The 18,154-nt window shown below is 46.2% G+C and overlaps 1 protein-coding gene across 1 annotated transcript in view; it reads left to right on the top strand.

The window, feature by feature from the left end:
• The first annotated feature begins 2,661 nt into the window (after nucleotides 1-2,661).
• The window catches only part of ISM1 (isthmin 1), a 41,036-nt gene continuing 25,543 nt past the window's right edge, over nucleotides 2,662-18,154 (top strand). The window contains exon 1 of the mRNA XM_071422336.1: nucleotides 2,662-2,831. Within this exon, the coding sequence (XP_071278437.1) occupies nucleotides 2,697-2,831 (135 nt within the window). The 5' untranslated portion in view covers nucleotides 2,662-2,696. The remainder of the gene's footprint in view (nucleotides 2,832-18,154) is intronic.

Raw genomic sequence — 18,154 nt, 5'->3', positions numbered from 1 at the left:
TGCTTCTGCTCACTGCCACCAGGATGGCAGCAAAGGTGGCAGGAGGAGAGCCAAGGCCGAGCGATGACAACCAAAGTACAATCAGTGTTTTTATCTTCTTGATTAGCCCAAGGAATGTTTGGGTTAAAAAAAAAAAAGGCACCACATTTTTTAAAAGCCATGTGACAGTCCCACAGGCTGTTATGGCTTTATGCAGTATTGAATAGCTCTGGATGATCCAAGAGCATCGGTGCCATACTGGGTAATTTTCAACAAGTGCTGTCACAGGGTGGGAGTTGTACCTCTGACACACTCAGGGCAGACTCATGGGAGTCCCTGCCCTGCACAATCATTGGTGCTCATGATTGCTGATTGCCTACTGCAGTGCTAACGTGGAGTATGTTTGTGGATTTAAAAATCCTTAAATCTGAACGTTTGGGGTTTGTGGCTTTTGGTCACATCTCTAATGATAGCCCAGTGCAATCATATTAACTATATTCTTGCCCGATTCCTGCGCAATCATTGACAGTGGTTATCACTGGACATCATTCTGACTCACGCATGACCACAGCCTACAGATGCTCCAAGACCTGCAAGGAACCTCTGGGGAGCTCTGATTCTCCTCATGCCCCAAAAGTGCCACTTTTCCAGGGCACAGTGCGAGCTAAGGCTCCCATGATGTGCCTTGTCCCAGCTGGCACCGCACACTGGAAGAAAATCTCACCTTTACCTTGCAGGAAACCCTGCTGAGGACACTGGTCTCCAGATGAAAATGTTTCAGATTGGGGGATACTTCTTCCCCAATTTAGACATTTTAGACCAATTCAGCCTCTCAGCTGTCACATACTCACAGATTGTTCGTATCTTCATTTTTACACACAACACTCCCAATTGCGCAAGAACGACAACAAAGATTCCAAAACTCCCATTTTTTGTTAGGTGGCTTTATTTATGCTTCAAGTTGATTTGAGCTGTGTTTGCTCTTGTTACACTGAGCTGCACCTTGAGCACCCACAAAGCAGCCCAGGTCCCTCAGACTGGACGCTGAGACACTGACTTATAGCAAGTGATAATGCAACCCTCATTTTCACATACTCTCAAGTCCACGTTACTTTTAAATTTGAGGGCCTCCCATCTGAGAGGGAAAGGTTTTTCCACAGTACTGACACAGGTCAGCAACCAAGAGGAAGAGTAAGGAGTGTCAAACCCTGGTGGAATCCCACTAGGGATGCACAGACCGGCTGAAAGGGACGTGTCCCTCCATGGGATGGCAGTGGGGACGCAAGGTGCGGCCGTGTGCGCGGAGGGGTGCGGGTGCAGCAGTGGGGTGTCCTGGCAAAGCAGGGCACGGAGAGGAGCAGCTCGGCACGGGGAGGAGGGGAGCAGCCTGGGGGGGGACACGCCAGGCTGGAGCAGGAGCTGCAGAGAGGGCGAAGGAAAAGGGGGGGAGCAGGGGAAGGAGGCAGGGCAGTATAAAAGCATCCGACACGTACCTCTCCCGACACAGAGCGAGGGGGCGAGAAAGTGGGGCTGGAAGCAGCAGCAGCAGCAGCAGCAGCAGCAGCAGGCAGGAGGAGCGGCAGCCGCTCGCAAACACGCACGCACGGTGGCAGGAGAGAGTGCGGCGCTACCCCTGCCAGCCCCAGGGCACTGGAGGGAAGAGAGAGGAGAGATGGAGCCAGGTATCCAGCTCCCCGGGAGGGCAGCGGGCAGCTGAAGCTTTTCGCATCCCCTCGACCCAGATCTGCCCCCCATCCCATTTCCCACGGCTGAGCCAGGGGAGGAAGAGGAAGGGGGACGGGAGAGGGAAGCTGCAATCTGCCCCCCTTTTTCCCCGGGGAGCTCGCAGCTCGAGGGGAGCTGGGAGCCGGCGGGGGTCGCGGCGTGCCCCGCTCCGTTCTCCCCGCACGGCGAGGGGCCGGGGCAGCGCGGGCCGGGCAGGGCAGGGCCGGGCAGAGCAGGGCAGGGCCGGGCAGGGCAGGGCGACGCCTCGACGGCCGTCGGGAGGGGAGGGGGGAGCGGCGGGGCGGGCGAGGACACAGCGGCGGCGGCGGGGGAAGCTGGTTCGGGGGCCACCCCCATCCCCGCGCACGGAGGGAGGCGATAGCCCCGAGCTCTCTCCTCCCCTCGGAGCGTCCCGGCTTCCCCGCCATGTGAGACTCGTCCCCGGCCCCCCCCGCCTCGCTCTCCTCCCTCCTCCCTCTCCGTCGCACACGCACTCCCGGCTCCCCCCGTGCTCGCAGCGTGTCCCCGCCGGCCGCCGAAAGCCGCTGCTCTCCGCCGGCCGCGGCTCCCCGAGGCGGCGGGGGTTCGGCCGCCCGCTCCCTCCTTCCGACGGCCCGCGGTGCCTCTGGCTTGCAGGGCTGCCCGCAGAGACGCCGCCGGCCCCGGGTACCTGCCGCCCGCCGCCGGGCAGCGCCGGGACTCTGGCCGCATCCCGCCCCGACGTGGCTCCGCCGTGGTGCGGCGGCCCCCGCTGCTGCTGCTGCTGCTGCTGCTGCTGCTGCTGCCGCCGCTGCCCCGCGCCCGCCGCCCGCCCCGCCGACGCCGAGAGCGGCGCGGTCCCCGCCGCCCGTCCTGCGGCTCCCGGGGCCGGGGCCGGGGCCGCTCCGGTGGCGGCCCCGGCGGCGGCGGCCGCCGCGGCTCCTCCTCCTCCTCCGCCTCCTCCGCGCCCGCCGCCGCCGCCGCGGGGCCCTAAAGCCGCCCGGCTCAAGAGGATGGTGCGGCTGGCGGCCGAGCTGCTGCTGCTGCTGGGGCTGCTCCTGCTCACCTTGCACATCACCGTGCTGCGCGGCGGCGGCGGAGGAGAGCCGCACGCCCCCTCGGCTGCCGGCAACCACAGCCAGCGGCAGGTGAGTGCCGCCCGCCTCCCGCGCACCCTCCCGCGTCCCCCGGGGGCAGCGCGGGGCTGGCCGAGCTGAGGGAGCCGGCGCCGTGCACCTGCCCCGTCCGCCGCCTCCTCCTCCTCCTCCTCCTCCTCCTCCTCCTCCTCCTCACGCCGCCCCGCCCGGCCGGGCCCCGAGGGCTCCCCCGCCCGAGGGCTTTCCCCGGGGCTTTTTTTACGGGGTGTCCCCCGCCCTTCTTGGCTTTAGGCTGTCGGGGCAGCGGTGGCAAAGGCAGAGGCGTCGGGGCGGCTCCCACGCGTGTTCCCGCAGCGGACGGCGGGCAGCGCACCTGGGGAGCCGGTGGGGCAGGCAAAGGATGGGAGCAGCCGTGTCGGGCACGGCGTGTCCCACCCAGGGCATCCTCCCTTCGTGGGGCACAGGATTCCCCAGAGTGAGAGGGGAACTGATGGGTGTATGGTCTCGGGAAGTGTTGGAGCTAAGTGAATGGCTTTCCTTGGAAAGCACCAAGAGACAGGCTTGAAGTTTCGGTCCAATTAAGATTCAGAAGATTCAGTCCTGAAATAGGCAAGAAACTTAGGGTTATAAGTGCTTGTGATGTGAAGCACAGCGCTTGTGACCCAGCTAGCCCATTCCAGGCTTTTGAAAGACTTCTCCCATGAAACTCCACTGTGTATTATGTCTGGCAGAGGTGAAGGACAATTTTTTGTTCTGTTTCGATATTCTTGCAGGTCGTTCTTTTTATTCAGTATCACATGTTGCCATTCATTTATAATGGTTGGAGACAGTGATCAAAGCTGCAGCATCACCAACACCCGCAGACAAAGCTTGTAAATCTCTGGTCAGTTGCATGTGCCCTGGCCAGCTCTCTTCTCCTCCATCCAAGCCGTAAAATAGAATCAACTACCAAGTCATGGGATAAACTGACAAAAAAATGTCAGAATTATTATCGCCATAAATTTCTGTAAACCATCCATCATCTGGGTAAGAATCATAGCACCAGCAGAGGATAAAAGCCAGGGAGAAGTCAGGAGAGTGCAGGCTGCACTGGTCACTCCGTGCAGGGGATCCCCAGCTGGTGGTCCACAAAATGAACGCACTGGCCACGGGAGGGAACCCAGAGCTGCAGGCTCAACATCCCAGCCACAGCCTGGAGCCAGGTGCCCCCTAACTCAGAAAACCTCCTGCTGGACTTGGTGGGAGTCCTGCTGGGGAGTGCTGAGCCCTGCACTGTGGGTCAGGCCCCACCATGCTCTCGCTGCAGTTTTATAACCGGCTTGACATTCCAGGATGTGTTTTTTTTAATATCTGCAAGATTTCGGGTAATAATGTTTTATAAATGATGCTTTCTTTTCTCATGGGCACTGGGAATGCCTTTTTAAACGATGTTCCTTGGAAAAGTAAATTTGGAGAGGTTTTTTATGAGGTGTTTGCTATCATTAGAATAACCCTGAATTTGCCTTTTCTTGACAGGCTTGTAACATAATGAGAGAAACATCTGGGCAAGTGGGAACTCTGGGTGATGCCATTTCCCTGAGGAGCTCCTTTTAGAGCACTCTTGTAAGGTTAGGGTGAAACAGGAGGAAAATCATCTTCAGATAATTATCTTGGATTATTATCATTGCAGTTGGCTGTCTCATGAAAACCTGTAGATTGTTGGCTTCAAGAATTTTTTCTGTTCGTTGATGTTTTACAGATTACCTTAATAAACTCTGCGCCTTTAAGCACCGTGATAGCTTTAGCAGTTCATATTTTCATAATGTTTTGCCATTTGTAGAGTTGAAATTCTTACATACTTCCCAACTCCATTGATTCTGCAGTTATGTACTTGAGAGACAGTGTCTGTACAAAACATTACCAGGGGAAAGGATATTGATTAGAGCAATTGGTTAAACAGATGGAAGTCTATCTATTTTCTGGTTTTATAACTTCCAGGGATTCTATTGCTGGCTTTAGAAAGTTGCACTTAAGCAGGCAGATGCTCAATGAAAATTTTGCACTGGGGTCTTCTGATTTTGGCAGGTTTTGGGCTGTATCATGGCATGTGCTGAAGTAAATGCAAAATCCCGGTGCACTGCACTCACAGGGAGAGAATCGGTGTGGAAAATACTGCACAAATTCAGACTTGTTGGTATGAGCACTTAGACTTCTCTCAGGGTTTTTCTGTCCTGGTACATCTGTGGAGAGGAGTGATTGTGAGAAGTGAGTAGATCGGTGTTGCATTTGATGAAATTTCTCTTGAAGAAGTGTGGCAAATCCAGGAAAGAGTAATCTTTGCAACAAAGATGTTTGTAGGTGTCTTTTGACATGGCAAATTTGTATCAAAAGTCCCTGGCAATTGTCAAAGAGAGGATATGGTCTATTAGGACTTAGGCAGTCTGTTTGCACAAATGAGGTAGAATTGGGTCCTTTTTACATAAAATGAATTCAGGAAGAATCCTTCATAATCTTAAAATCCTGTTGGAGATTTAAATAGCCTAAAACACTTGTAAGCATTTGAAGTCGGATTCAGTGAGAGAAGGAAGAGCTTCTCTTTCTCCCGTCCTTGGTCCTTCAAATGAAGGAAGGATTTTGTAGGACAGGTTTTGATTTCCTTTGGTCGTTCAGTTGGGTTAACCCCTGCAATTAATTGGACTGAGAGAAGAAAGAAATATAGAAAAAAAACCCCTTCCATCCTAAAATTATCAAGTTATTTTTTCCTTGCTCTTGCTGCTGTTAGAAGGGGGCTGTGGCAGGGCAAATGAGCACAAAATGGGAAACCCATGCTGGAGTTGTAAAACAGCTCACAATCTTGAGTTATGAGAGGGAATCAGCCTTGTGTTTCTCAGTGAGATTTTATTCCCTTCCTTCCATCTCTTCCAAATGGGAAAAAAAATGGATAACTGAGGAAGGGGGAGATTTTTTTCTGCTGAGAATTCTACTAGGTCTAATTTAATTATCATCCATAAGCTGTTCTGGAGCATATTTATGAAATAAAGAACTATAGACTTTCTTTTCTGAAGAAGAGCAAATGAAGCTATATTAAGAGATGGAAAAAAGCAGCTTGGGTATGTTTTTATCTTTTTACATAGTTCTAAAACCAAGGGAAGGCTTGAACATAAATTTTGGAAGACATTTTTAATACTTTACGATGCTCTAAAATCTGTGTTTTCATTCTGAGAGAAAATATTTCATCGTGAAGTTTATCCCCTTCACTTCTAATTTTTCCATAGCAAGCCTTGCACACCAAGAATAACAGTGTTCCCACACCAAGAAAAATGACCTTGTAAAATGCAGTAGCAGAGCCACCAACAATATATGCCATAGCACATGAAGTCAGATTCTCCACTGCAATTCTTGCAGCAGTATTACATTAGCCTGAAACTCAGTAGTTGTGCCTAAAACTGGAGCCGTGTAAGGAAACATCATTTGAAAAGCAGCACAATGCTGTAAACAGATTTTTTTTTTTTCTTTTAATCCCCCTGCTCCTGCCCTTGTCCCCCTCTTCAATAAGCATGCAAAGCAGTTACACCCTGTTGGAAATGCTCTCTGAGCCCTACCAGAAAAAACACATTCTGTGTGGGGATACCAGTTGTGGGTTTCTCTGGGTCTGCATTGAAGGCACTTGAGATGGTATTTCATGTTTGGACTCCAGTGTTTATTATTTCTTATCAGTAAAACAGTTTCATTACTGTGGGTTCAGCAGCTTTTCATTAGAAGGCACAAAATGGCCAACAATCTCTTGTTACAAGGTCTTTTAAGAAAAAACTATCCAATTAAGAACTGACACCTAGATTATTTTCCCTTTTAACCCAATAACTGATCCCAAAGAGCTGCAATGGGGACTTTTCTGCCCAATTACAAAATGCCACCCAAACCCATGAAGAAGAAGGAAGAAGAAGTATGAAGAGGAAACCCAGGATGACACCCTGTGCCCTCCATCTTGCTTCCATCCACAATATACTAAAAATCCCAAAACCTAAATTTCTCACCAAGTGATACACCCACGCTACTCTATAATCTATTTCACGCTTTTGTGGATTCCAGTCTATCTTGAAGTCTAGGAAATTTTCTCCATAAGTGAGGGTCAAAGTCAGTGCTGCCCTGGGGGTCAGGGCACCCCAGGGCAGACAGAGAAATATTCCCAGTGCCTGGGTTTCCACAATCCTGCTGCTTATAAATAGTTGCACGGGAGTCACTCTCTAAGCTGTGTGAGCAGCCCTTTACAGGGATGAGCTTGTAATTTTCTCCCAAGATCCCCAGTTCAGTGCCATGAGTGGTTTAGCCATGGTCTGCTGTCTGCTATCTTTGCTGGGGTGCATCTCAGTCTCTTCAGGGCTTGTGAGTTCTTGCTGACCCTTGTACTGCATTCAGGCAATTTGTAAAACTATCTCCAGTTTTCAGCTTTCAGGCTTCTTCAGCTAAGTAGGACTCAAGCTGTTTTACTTTGAGAGTGTTTTAGACTCGGGGTTTTTTTAAGTAAATTTGAGCTCTGGAGCTTTACATTTGGTTTGCTCTGTTAGGAAATTATTGTCTACGTCATCTTTGAAAACCTGTCCATTCCACATTCTACCTTCTTGTTTTCCAGACTGCCTTTAGCCTGTATAAGGTGCCAGTAAGTGGATGTACACTGTGTATTTAATATGAACCCTAAATCCTTCCCTGCCTTAAGAGACGTTCATACATTACATGAACAGAACATACATTACATGCTTCCAGAGCAGGTGGCTTGTGAGCTGGGCAGGCTGATTCTCTGTAACCCAGAATCTCTTTTGGTGAGGGGGTTCCTCATCACAGGGGATGCTGTTTTGTGCTTTTTGGCAGTGACAGTGGAACCTGTTCTGAGCTTTGCTGTGTAGATTCTTAGCTAAGGCTCACCCTTTGGCATGTGTTCTCCCAGCTATGTACTGAGATTCAGCAATGGCTTAGACCATGTGCAGTTCATTCTCTGCTCTCCCAGGGGAGGGAACTGTGTGTGCTCTTTCGTGGTTTGGCTCTTGGGCTGTGGCTTGTTCCAGGATCCAGGGAAGGGTGGTCAGCTTTACGTGTGCTGCTGCTGCAGGCAAGGAAGCAAAGGATAAAATGGGAAGCAAGGGTGAAGGAATGAGGTTGCTGCACTGAGCAGAGGACCATTCTCTGGCATCCTTTCTCCTTTCAAACCTGACTCCCAGAAATCTCCAGAAAGCTTTAATTTAACTTCTCTTCATACCTATCACTTTGATTAATTTCAGAGCAAACTAAAGTATCCTTGGTGGAAAAGTGCTACTGCACCTTCAGGATAGGATGTGGCAAGGATTTTAGTATCTTAGACTACTGCAATAATTCAGAACAGTTATCCAAGAATATTGTATTTATGGCTGCAAGGAGCAATATTAGGCAGGTGTGAATGTAACTTCCTGAGTTAAATTTTACCAAGATGTTTGGATGAGGCATATTTTGCCAAACATCTCTTAAGCTCAACAGCAAACAGTTACTGTACAGCTTATCTTGGATCATCACTGATAAATACCTGGCATTAAATCACAAGGTGCCTCTCTATTTTGTCTCTGTAACTACAGGTCAGAGCAGTTTTTTCCTAGTGCCTCATACTGAAGAATCTCTTTGAGTTATTTATTTCTCTTTAAAGCAAGATTTAGGATTGTTTTCCAGCTCTTTATAGTATTGGGCTATTTGTAAGAAGAAAGCAGAGTGTGTGTTCTAAATTCATCCTGGGCCATCACAGTGTCTTCACATTCATTCCCATGGTCCTGGAGCCAAACACAAAACACAGTGGCTGCTACAGGGAGAGGTCCAGTGACATGGTGGAGCTGCATTGGTGCTTTCCACTTTGTCCCATCTAACCTGGACTACCAGCACAAGTTCTGGAGTAGCTTTTATTTTTAACTTTTGTTGATTGTGTGGAGAAGTTTGTTCTACACAGGAAGAACAAACTCCAGAAATCTCAGAAAGCATTAATTAAACTTCTCTTCATACCTATCACTTTGATTAATTTCACAGCAAACCAAAGTATCCTTGGTGGAAAAGGGCTACTGCACCTCAATAATTCAGAACAGCTATCCAAGAATATTGTAATTATGGCTGCAAGGAGCAATGTTAGGCAGGTGTGAATGTAACTTCCTGAGTTAAATTTTACCAAGATGTTTGGATGAGGCATATTTTGCTAATTTTGGTCACGGCAGCTATAACAACCACTCTGCTCCTGACCCTTTGTTCTTACCTGCTTGGTATTAAACTCTCTCCTTTGCTTCTCCTGCTTTGGTTGCCAACCCTTAGGTTCAGTCACATTTCCCTGTTCTGTCCTTTCCCAGTGCCAGCTGCCCACAGAAGGAGGAGGCCCAGAGCTGCAGCTCTGCTGGTGGCCTCAACAATTTCTCACACACAGCAGTGTGGTGTTAACTCAGTGTGTACTCCCCTGTGGTTTGTAACATCACTTTTATGACCTGCAGGTACTTAGAGGTTCCCAGTACTCAGAGGTTCAGCACACTGAGCTGTTTGACACCTTGCTCTGCTGTGGAATTCCTTTGCTGAGGTGACATCTGCTTAACCAGTACAGGTTATGTTGGATGTAAATTGGGAACTGTGGCTTGAATCCAGAATTGTTCTTTTGTCTCTGCTCATATCTACAACATCTCTGTGTCAGTAATCAATGCTGAATTGTTCCAAAGTGTGGAAATCTCCATCAAAGAAAACAATGAAAGAATTGTTGCTAAGGTGGAAACACTTGTGTTAAGCTCTCAGATGCTGTGTTATGTCACAGCATCTCAGAACTTCACAGAAAGTGAAATCCAGAAGGCTTCATTGATAGTAGTATTGATAATGATGCAGACAATGCAGGCTTGGCCTGCCAACATAATGTGTATGTTTGAAAACTTTCTGAAATCATATGTGATAGAGATGACTTCTGAAATCCCAGTCACTGGTAGGTATTCCAGTGGGAAGAAAAAAATCAGTTTGCAAATCTCTAATGTTTTCTAAGATGCACTGGTTTGTGAACATTCATGCTTAAGAACTTCTCCTCTGTTTTCCTTTATTATGTAAAAGTGCACAGAGTGCAAGTAATACTAGAAAATTATTTTGCATTCTTCTCTTATGCTTACATTCTTCTGCATTACTTTAAAATCTTGAAATACACTCCTATTTTGAATATATAGATAGACAATTGAGATATTTCCTTACACAAGTGTAAACCTAAAATACTGAAGCCATGTAATTTTGCTCAGTGCTTACATCCTGACTTAGCAGCTTTGGCAGGTTTAACTGTGAGCACTGGTTGTTTTATGCTCTTCTGGGTGTTTTGCCAGTGTTTCTCACAAACAGATGTGGTAGTACCCAGTTGTGCCTCATTTGTTCTCTTCATGGTGTTGGTTAGTGCTTACTTGGTCCTTTTGTTACTGCTCTTACCTTGCTGTCTGCTTTCAGACTACACTACATGAAAGCCCTTTGAACTGACTGAGTAATGTTCAGTTATCAGAAAGGTGACTTTTTTAGGGTATTATTTCTCAGTGGTATCTTTTTCTCCCCCTGATTTTACTTTTCAAATGCCAGCCCAAGCTTATGGAGGTTGAGGTTTCGGTATTGTGGTGTAGCTTGTGAGCAATGTGCAGTGCAGTGGGTCTCCAGCCTGAATAGAGGCACTGTCAGAGATGAATAATGAAGTGTTAACTTTAAAGTGAAAAATACAAAGTGCTTCAGTAAAAGGCAGAAGGAAGCACTCAGTGATGCAGTGGTTACTGCTGCACTTTAAGACCATTGTGCCTATTTTACAAGTTTTAAAGACAGTAAATGCCAGGCTAAATTCATAGTCCAAAGCATAGAGATGAATAACATTTCCAAGAAACAGCGCAGTGAGCTCACTGGTACATCAGCAAGAGCAGAATATTTCCAGTGTTGGTATTTCCATGAACTTTTGATTTGAAATACCAGAAAAAGAAAGAAAACAAAGTGAAATGTAACTTATTATTGTAATAAGGGATGGCTTGCCACAGTGGTCACTTCTGTGGCACCAGAATGCTTGGGTAGAGGAGCTGGTGTGGGCGTTACTGGTAAGCAGTTCCTTTATCCTTTTGTCCTTGTTTTTCAAGTGCTTAGAGAACTCATAGCCATGGGTCATATCTTTTTTATTCCTCTCTTCTGGCAGTCTGGCTGGACAAAAGCAGGCCTGGAGTTGTTCATCTCTAAGCCTTTAATGTAGGGAGGTGCTCCTGAAGATGAGAGGGGGGAAATCAGGGATGAAAACTTTCTCTCACACTCTTGGTGGAGTGCAAGCATCCCTTGGCTTTTATGCTTCTGTGCTAGATCTGCCTTCTCAGTGTGTTTAAATTGACCTCCTTCCACTGACTTCCACAAAGCAAGGCAAGTCAATGATTTGTGTCAGCTGCAGAGCCAAGATCCTCTTGAATATGAATCTTTCAGAGCTCAGTTTTCCCTCAGAACTGATAAGCACACAGCAAATGTCATCAGGACCTCCATCCATAAGGATGAGCTGGGCCCTGCAGCGTGGCTTTCTTCATGTTGCATGAATTAATTTCCATCTGCTATGTTTCTCTGCGCTGAAAAATCCAGGTGTTTGTTTGTTCCACAGTAGTTCTTCTTCCTTGGGAAGATTAACATTTCCTCTTTGCCAGCATGGCTGTTGAGATCAGTTCTCATGACAAAACCAGGGAGTTCTCTGTAAGTACCTATAAAAGCCAGTAGTGCCCCATCTGTTTCTGCCACTCTAAGAAAAGTGGATTCTTCCTTTTCTGGAGCTGTCACTGGGTCCATGTCATCCATGGGACAGGTTTAACTTCCTGAATGCTCCTTTCAGGCATCTTGCCTTTGCATTCTCATTGAGTTGGGTGCTCAGGTACTGAGGTTGGGCACTCAGTCAAAACACTTCCACAAATAGAGGAATGCCCAGGAATCCTGAGCAGGAGGTGAAGTCCTTGCACTGAAAGAGATGTGCTGCAGATGTGATGGCAGGAGGTGACAGCAGAGAAATTGTAACAGAAATAACAGGCAAGAGGACCTAGTGATAAGACAGCTATTTTTTTGAGCTAGTGCTTCAAAAATCAGTGACGCAGCTTTGGTATCTTTATTGCCTTAGAAATAACCCAGCAGCCTCAGAAGAAACCATCATTACTCCACTGGAAGCTGCTGCTGAAGTTTATAAAGATAAAACATAAATTTGCTTAGTTTTACCTGCCATATGCATCAGTCAGGATTTCAAAATAAGTATGAGAGTGGTCTCAATATAACCAGATATCTACTAATGTCTGTTTGCACAAGCTACCCAAAGAAACAAAAATGATTAATAGTTTCCAACAGAAAATGAGAACCATAGCTGTCTAGCATAGATTCTGTAACACCCCACTCTACTTGCCTCCTACATCATGTAAATTGTTTATGAACTATTTAATTTTATAGCCAGAAATTATTTCTCTTCTATTTAGCAACATGAGAGCAATAAAAATGCCTCTGTCTTTAATATCTGCTGATTCAACTCTCATCTGAAAGTTACCTCTGGAAGTTACCTCAGTAATCAGACTGGAGTTGTTTAAGATGCAGTCTGTATATCAGCATTTTGTGCTCCTGATTTTAAGATTCTCTGGTCAGAAGAAGTCTGTAAAGGCTCACTGCACAGAGCAGGCTATAACAAAGCAGTTAATGATTCTCATGGCATGAATGCTGCCATTACAGTTTATTTGAATGATGCTGGCATTCTATCTTAAATATATCACTTTTTATTAGTTGGTTGAGGTATTTTTTTGAAACCAACTCAATATCAGGTCTGGGTATGCATCTTAGCTAAACTATAACCTAGCCAGTCCATGCCTTTTGCCCTGTGGAGTGCCCAGAGTTTTTCAAAACATGTAACCACAGTGATATTTATATAAAGGAATGTTCACCTCATGGGATTTTTTAAAGGTGTTCTATTTTTTTTTCCAAGTTACAGCTTCACTTTATTGTACATGATGTCCAATAAAAAAGATATATGTCTGTGATTGGACTTTGAAAAAGGGCCATGGTGCCTATTCCATTTAAAGGGAATGAAGTCAAGCAGTAAATTTGCTGGTCGCCCTTTTCATATTGACTGTATCTTGGCCAGCAGTTGGTCTTTGATGTTGAAACAATAGAGCAAAGGCAGAGGAGGAGGAGGATTAGGACCTCCATAATATAAAAACAAGCCTGCATTCATCATGATTTTTATAGAGCACAGTCCCTGTCTATTGGAGGTTTGCACTATAGGCTTAATGTTCTGCAGAAGGGTACAGCAACTTTAACATTTGCCAGTGGTTTACAATTCATCCATCATTATTCCTACCATCTCTTCTTAATTCAGTTTGTTTAGGCATTCAGCATTTGACTTTTTCTATCATGTTATTCCTTTCTACAAGAGGAAAACAGATGTTTGTCAGGCAGCACAGAGCTGCTGGAGTATCGTTTTCCATTTTGGGGGTTGATAGTCACATTATTTATGAAAGGCTCACTGCAGCTGGCCAGTAGAGTATCCATTCCTCACCTTGTGCTTTAAAGTCCAGGCTTTTATTGGGAAAGAATGGGGGACTTGATATGTGTGTGTCTAACATTTGTGAATTTATATCTCAAAGGGGACCCAGGGCAGCCGCACTGCCTGTGACTTCAGGTGTATCAAAAGAATAAGGGCAGAGGTTTCAAATGAGCTGTTTGGCCTGGTAGAGTCCTGGAGAATTTTGATGTGTGTTGAAATGGTATCAGCACCAGCTCTCAATCCAAACATGCAGGAGGAAAAGGGTCATCCACTTCCTGAAAATGTTCAAGGTACCAAGATGTGCTGAGTGCTGGTGGGAGCAGAAAGGCCTCAAAATGTGAGCAGAGCTTGGAAAGAGACAAATAATCCATAATGTGCTGTGTGCAGCACAGGAAGTGTAGAAGGCAGCATGAAGGGAGTGTTCCAGGGGTATGATAATGGCAGCAGCAATGAAGGGAGTGTTCCAGGGGTGTGATGATGGCAGCAGCCATGAAGGGAGTGTTCCAGGGGTGTGATGATGGCAGCAGCCATGAAGGGAGTGTTCCAGGGGTGTGATGATGGCAGCAGCAATGAAGGGAGTGTTCCAGGGGTGTGATGATGGCAGCAGCAATGAGCCTGCTCCAAGGGGATCCAAAGGGCAGCTCTTAGGACATGGTCTGGGGCTGGATCAGGTTAAATTGCTTTGCTGCACCAAATTCCAGTGGCTCTTCCTTAAGGCATGATCCTGAAGTCCACTGACAAGGCAAAACATCAGGGAGCTTGTCTGCTAGAGTCCAAAGACACCTGTCCCAAGGAAGGGAAGGGGTGAGGGGAAGATGCCAATCTGTGATGCATTTGACAGTTCAGCACTTGATTTAGGGATGAATCCTGTGCCTTCTAGGGGTTCAGATTAGACCTGTGAGTCCAAAGCCATGAACAAGTCACTGCTTGCCAGCTGAGCTGCAGTAGCTCCTTAGATGTCTTATTCCACCTTCATCCCGCACAAAATATGAGGTGAATTTATATTTTAGTGAATCAGCACTGAGCAAACAAACCCTGCCCACAACTCTCATCAGGGTGACAGCAGTCTGTCCTCAGACCAAGCACAGGGCTTGTCAGTGGGGAATCTGGTTTTTAGTGAACATCTACTATGATGGCCATTTTCTGCAGAAGATGTAATGAGGCAGCATCAAGTGCAGAAAATGCTCACCTTCCATTTCTGTGCTCAGTTCTGTGTGTCCTACATCCAAGCCAGATTGTGTTGTCTTGGCTGTTGCTGTTTTCCTCAGCTGCTGAAAGCAAACTACATGAGGCCCAGCCAGTATAAGGTGAGGGTTCTGGCTAGTTAGAGGCATCACCTAGTGTTTAAAATGGTTTGCCCTTGAGAGATCAATAGCTCTGAAAAAGCTGCTGAAATCCTCCAGTGGATGTGAATTTGATCCCTGCTCTTCTTTGATCTGGCATTCATGGCCCTTTGAATAATGTAAATCAAAGCTGCCTTTCTCACCTACCCATCCCTTTTTTCTTCTTCTGTCTCCTACGAGGATCATTTTTTCATGTTCTTAGGAATACAGCTTTGGCTGTCTGAACATCAAGATAAAACAAACTCATTATTTGCATAACATCAGAGTAAGGGCCAGATTAATACCACCTCTCTGATTTTTTTTTTCATCCTTTGTGCTATTCCTATACAAGGGGAGTATGCAGCTGAAGTCATGTGTTTGCACACATATGGACTGAGTGGGGGAAAAGAGATGCATGTGCCAATTCTCTGAAATGCACTGCTGCCATTGATAAAAGGAGCAGCAATTACATTGTTATATTGGGTTATAAACCCCATAATACTACCATGACAATTATTGCAGTTTGCTTGTGAGAGCTGTATGAGGAGAAAATATATATATTTATTTCTTTAGCAGAGTTAAGTAGCTGGAAGTGAGTTCTGAGCCATAGCCTTCAGTGTCTTTGCTGCTTTTGCTTTGGGATCTCTCTTTGTATAGAGCTGTTCTCCCTCCTTGGATGTGGCTTATCCACAAGGGTCCCATCTCTGTTCCTTACCAGAGGAGATGAGGGCACACAAAATTGAGCTTCTTATCTTTCCTCTCTTACCTTGCTGCTGTGTTGGGCTGCTGGGACTAATCTAAAGATGCCTTTTGCCTGCTCCCATACACTTTATTGTCAGTGGCATCTGGGTGGCTTCAGGCACATACTAAGACTATAACAACTTTAAAAAATAAAACCATTTACCCTAAAAATAGCTCAGAACTAACTAGTGATCATGGGGTGGGAGGGAGACAGAAATGAAGATATTCTCATTTCACGTAAGTGTCAGATTCAAAAGCATCTGCCTTGTGCAGTGCATGTATGGAATTCATTTCCTGTCTGCAGTCGATTGGAATGCCCCCCGAGTCGTTAGAAATTGAAAATCAAGTCATGCTTCTTTAATCAGCTCTAGGAAATAGCCCCCTCCCTAACTGTTCTAGGAAAATTTATATATACATGCACCGAATTCACGGTGCAAAAAGCCAGCGCTTCTCTCCAGGGCACATCCTTTCTCCCCTCTTAGACAGAGAAGGGGTTCTCAGTGTCTTGCCATGGTGTGCCACCTATCCACTCACTTGCTCTTCTTCCCCATCATGTCACTGGAGGGAGGCCTTTCTCCTGTGAATCCACCTCCTCTGCTTTCTTGATCACTCAGGCAGCCCAGGGAGGTGGAGAGAGAGAGCAGGATGTCTGTCAGGTACCTGCTGCCAATTCCCCGAATTCTGGGACTCTGGCTGGGCCCTCCCAGGGGGCTCCCCTGTCAGGGGAGACCCTCCTGGAGTGGACTTGTGTCAGGAAAGAGAGATGCACTGGATTTTTCCAGTCTTCAGGTTCTTGTTTGTTGTTATCTTATTTAGAGTTTTGCACGCTGTCCACACCAGGCTCGGTGCACTGGAAAAGCACCACAAAAATGGCCAACAATCTCTTGTTCCAAGGTCTTTTAAAGCTAAACTATCCAATTAAGAACTGACACCTAGATTATTTTACCTTTTAACCCAATAACTGATCCCAAAGAGCCCACAATGTGGACTTTTCTGCCCAATTACAGAATGCCACCCAAACCCATGAAGAAGAAGGAAGAAGAAGCATGAAGAAGAAACTCAGGACAGCACCCTGTGCCCTCCATCTTGCTTCCATCCACAACATACTAAAAATCCCAAAACCTGAATTTCCCACCAAGTGATACACCTACACTGCTCTCTATAATCTATTTCACACTTTTGTGGATTCTGGTCTATTCTGGAGTTTAGGAAACTTTCTCCATGAGTGAGGGTCAAAGTCAGTGCTGCCCTGGGGGTCAGGGCACCCCAGAGCAGACAGAGAAATATTCCCAGTGCCCTGGGTTTCCACAGATGTCCACTGCTGATGGCTTGATATGAAACCACAGCAAGTGTTGCCTCTGTGTGCAAATGCCATGTATGCTAATTACCTGCAGTTGCTCCTGTATCAGTCTCCAGAGTTTTCTAACCAGAGAGGGTAAAGCTGTGCACTTGAAAGAGTATTTCCCTGCAGGAGCTGAGGTGCGTGGTCCTGAGGCAGCTGCTCAGATTTCTGCTGCTGTTTTGCTGTAAACTCCTGGGTGCAGTAACCCCTTCCAGAGAGTGTTGTGGTGCACAGATATTGAAGGTGAACAAACACTGCCTTTCCTCTGCCTCCACCCTCTCACTTCCATCCAAAGGAAAGTGAGCATTTGTGAGGAAGGCAGCTAAGGGAGAGGCACATAAATTATCTAGCAGCCATTTGATGGGGTGTGTGTGTGTGTTTTGAGCACCAAGACTAAAGTGATTTGCCTTTTTTCAGGCACAGAAGTAGCTTTGCCAGAAGCACAGGAAACATCATGTTTTTGGAATATAACACTTGTCTGCTTTCTTGCTTTCCCGTTATTAGCTTTTGCTTATGTGATGAAGTCATCATGTAACTTTTAGTCCACAGGGACTAAACACTTTCTAGTCTCTAAAAACATCTGCCAGTTAACACAGCCAGAGTCATAGACACTTTTGAAAGCATAGGGTGGATATTCAGTGGCATATGAGAGGGAGACATGGAGGCTGGGAATAGCTGTTTCTTGGAAACTAACAGCTGAAGGCAACTTTGGAAATTGAAAAGGCTTCAAGTAAGGTTACTCTTTTAGCTAGGGATAGATAAAAACTTCACTTATTAAAGCTGGTTCACTTAGTGAAATCCTAGCCATAGGGATTTAGTAGAATAAACTTGCAAAAAGACATAGTATAAAACCCAGGAAAATAACTTAAGATGTGTGTTTGTTCTCTTTCATTTACACTGATGTTTTGTGTGCTGACCTGCAAAGCCTGAAAAAAGGGTTGTGTACAAAAAGTATTAATATTCTGAATTTCCTTTGCAGTTTTGATTGCAGCTTAAGGCAGCTTTTCCCATTCTGTTGGAACCTAATGTGTAAATTACGATGCAGATTTCAGATGATGGGTGAGATTAAACTAGTTTAATTGAATTTAGCAAAGGTATAAGTAAATTCTATTTTAAAGCTTTATTTTACTACTGATTTGATGCAAGTCTTTAATAAGGCCTAAAAATAATTACAACTTTCAAAGAATTTGCATTTTGGCACCACAGGTTATTGGTGTAGAATACTTGGGCTACTCTTCAGCTGTACCTTTGCCTGCTCAGCCACTAAACCCTGATTTAGTCCTGTGTGGAGAGCTCAGCCAGGCAGTGATTACAGGGAAGATCTTTAGAGTCATGAAGAATAACTAAATGTTCATCAGCAGCTTAGGCAACTGAAAATACCTGTTAACTAGAAGCAAAATTTGGCACTGAGCATCTGTCAAAGCCCTGCACAATTCAATTCTGTGTGCTTGGCTGTCCC

This window comes from Agelaius tricolor, unplaced genomic scaffold (genome assembly GCF_023055355.1).
Source record: "Agelaius tricolor isolate 1412-34295 unplaced genomic scaffold, bAgeTri1.0.p SCAF_1, whole genome shotgun sequence".
Classification (NCBI taxonomy): Eukaryota; Metazoa; Chordata; class Aves; order Passeriformes; family Icteridae; genus Agelaius; species Agelaius tricolor.
The sequence above is the reverse complement of the archived record's forward strand: the minus strand, read 5'-3'. Positions and strand labels throughout refer to the sequence as shown.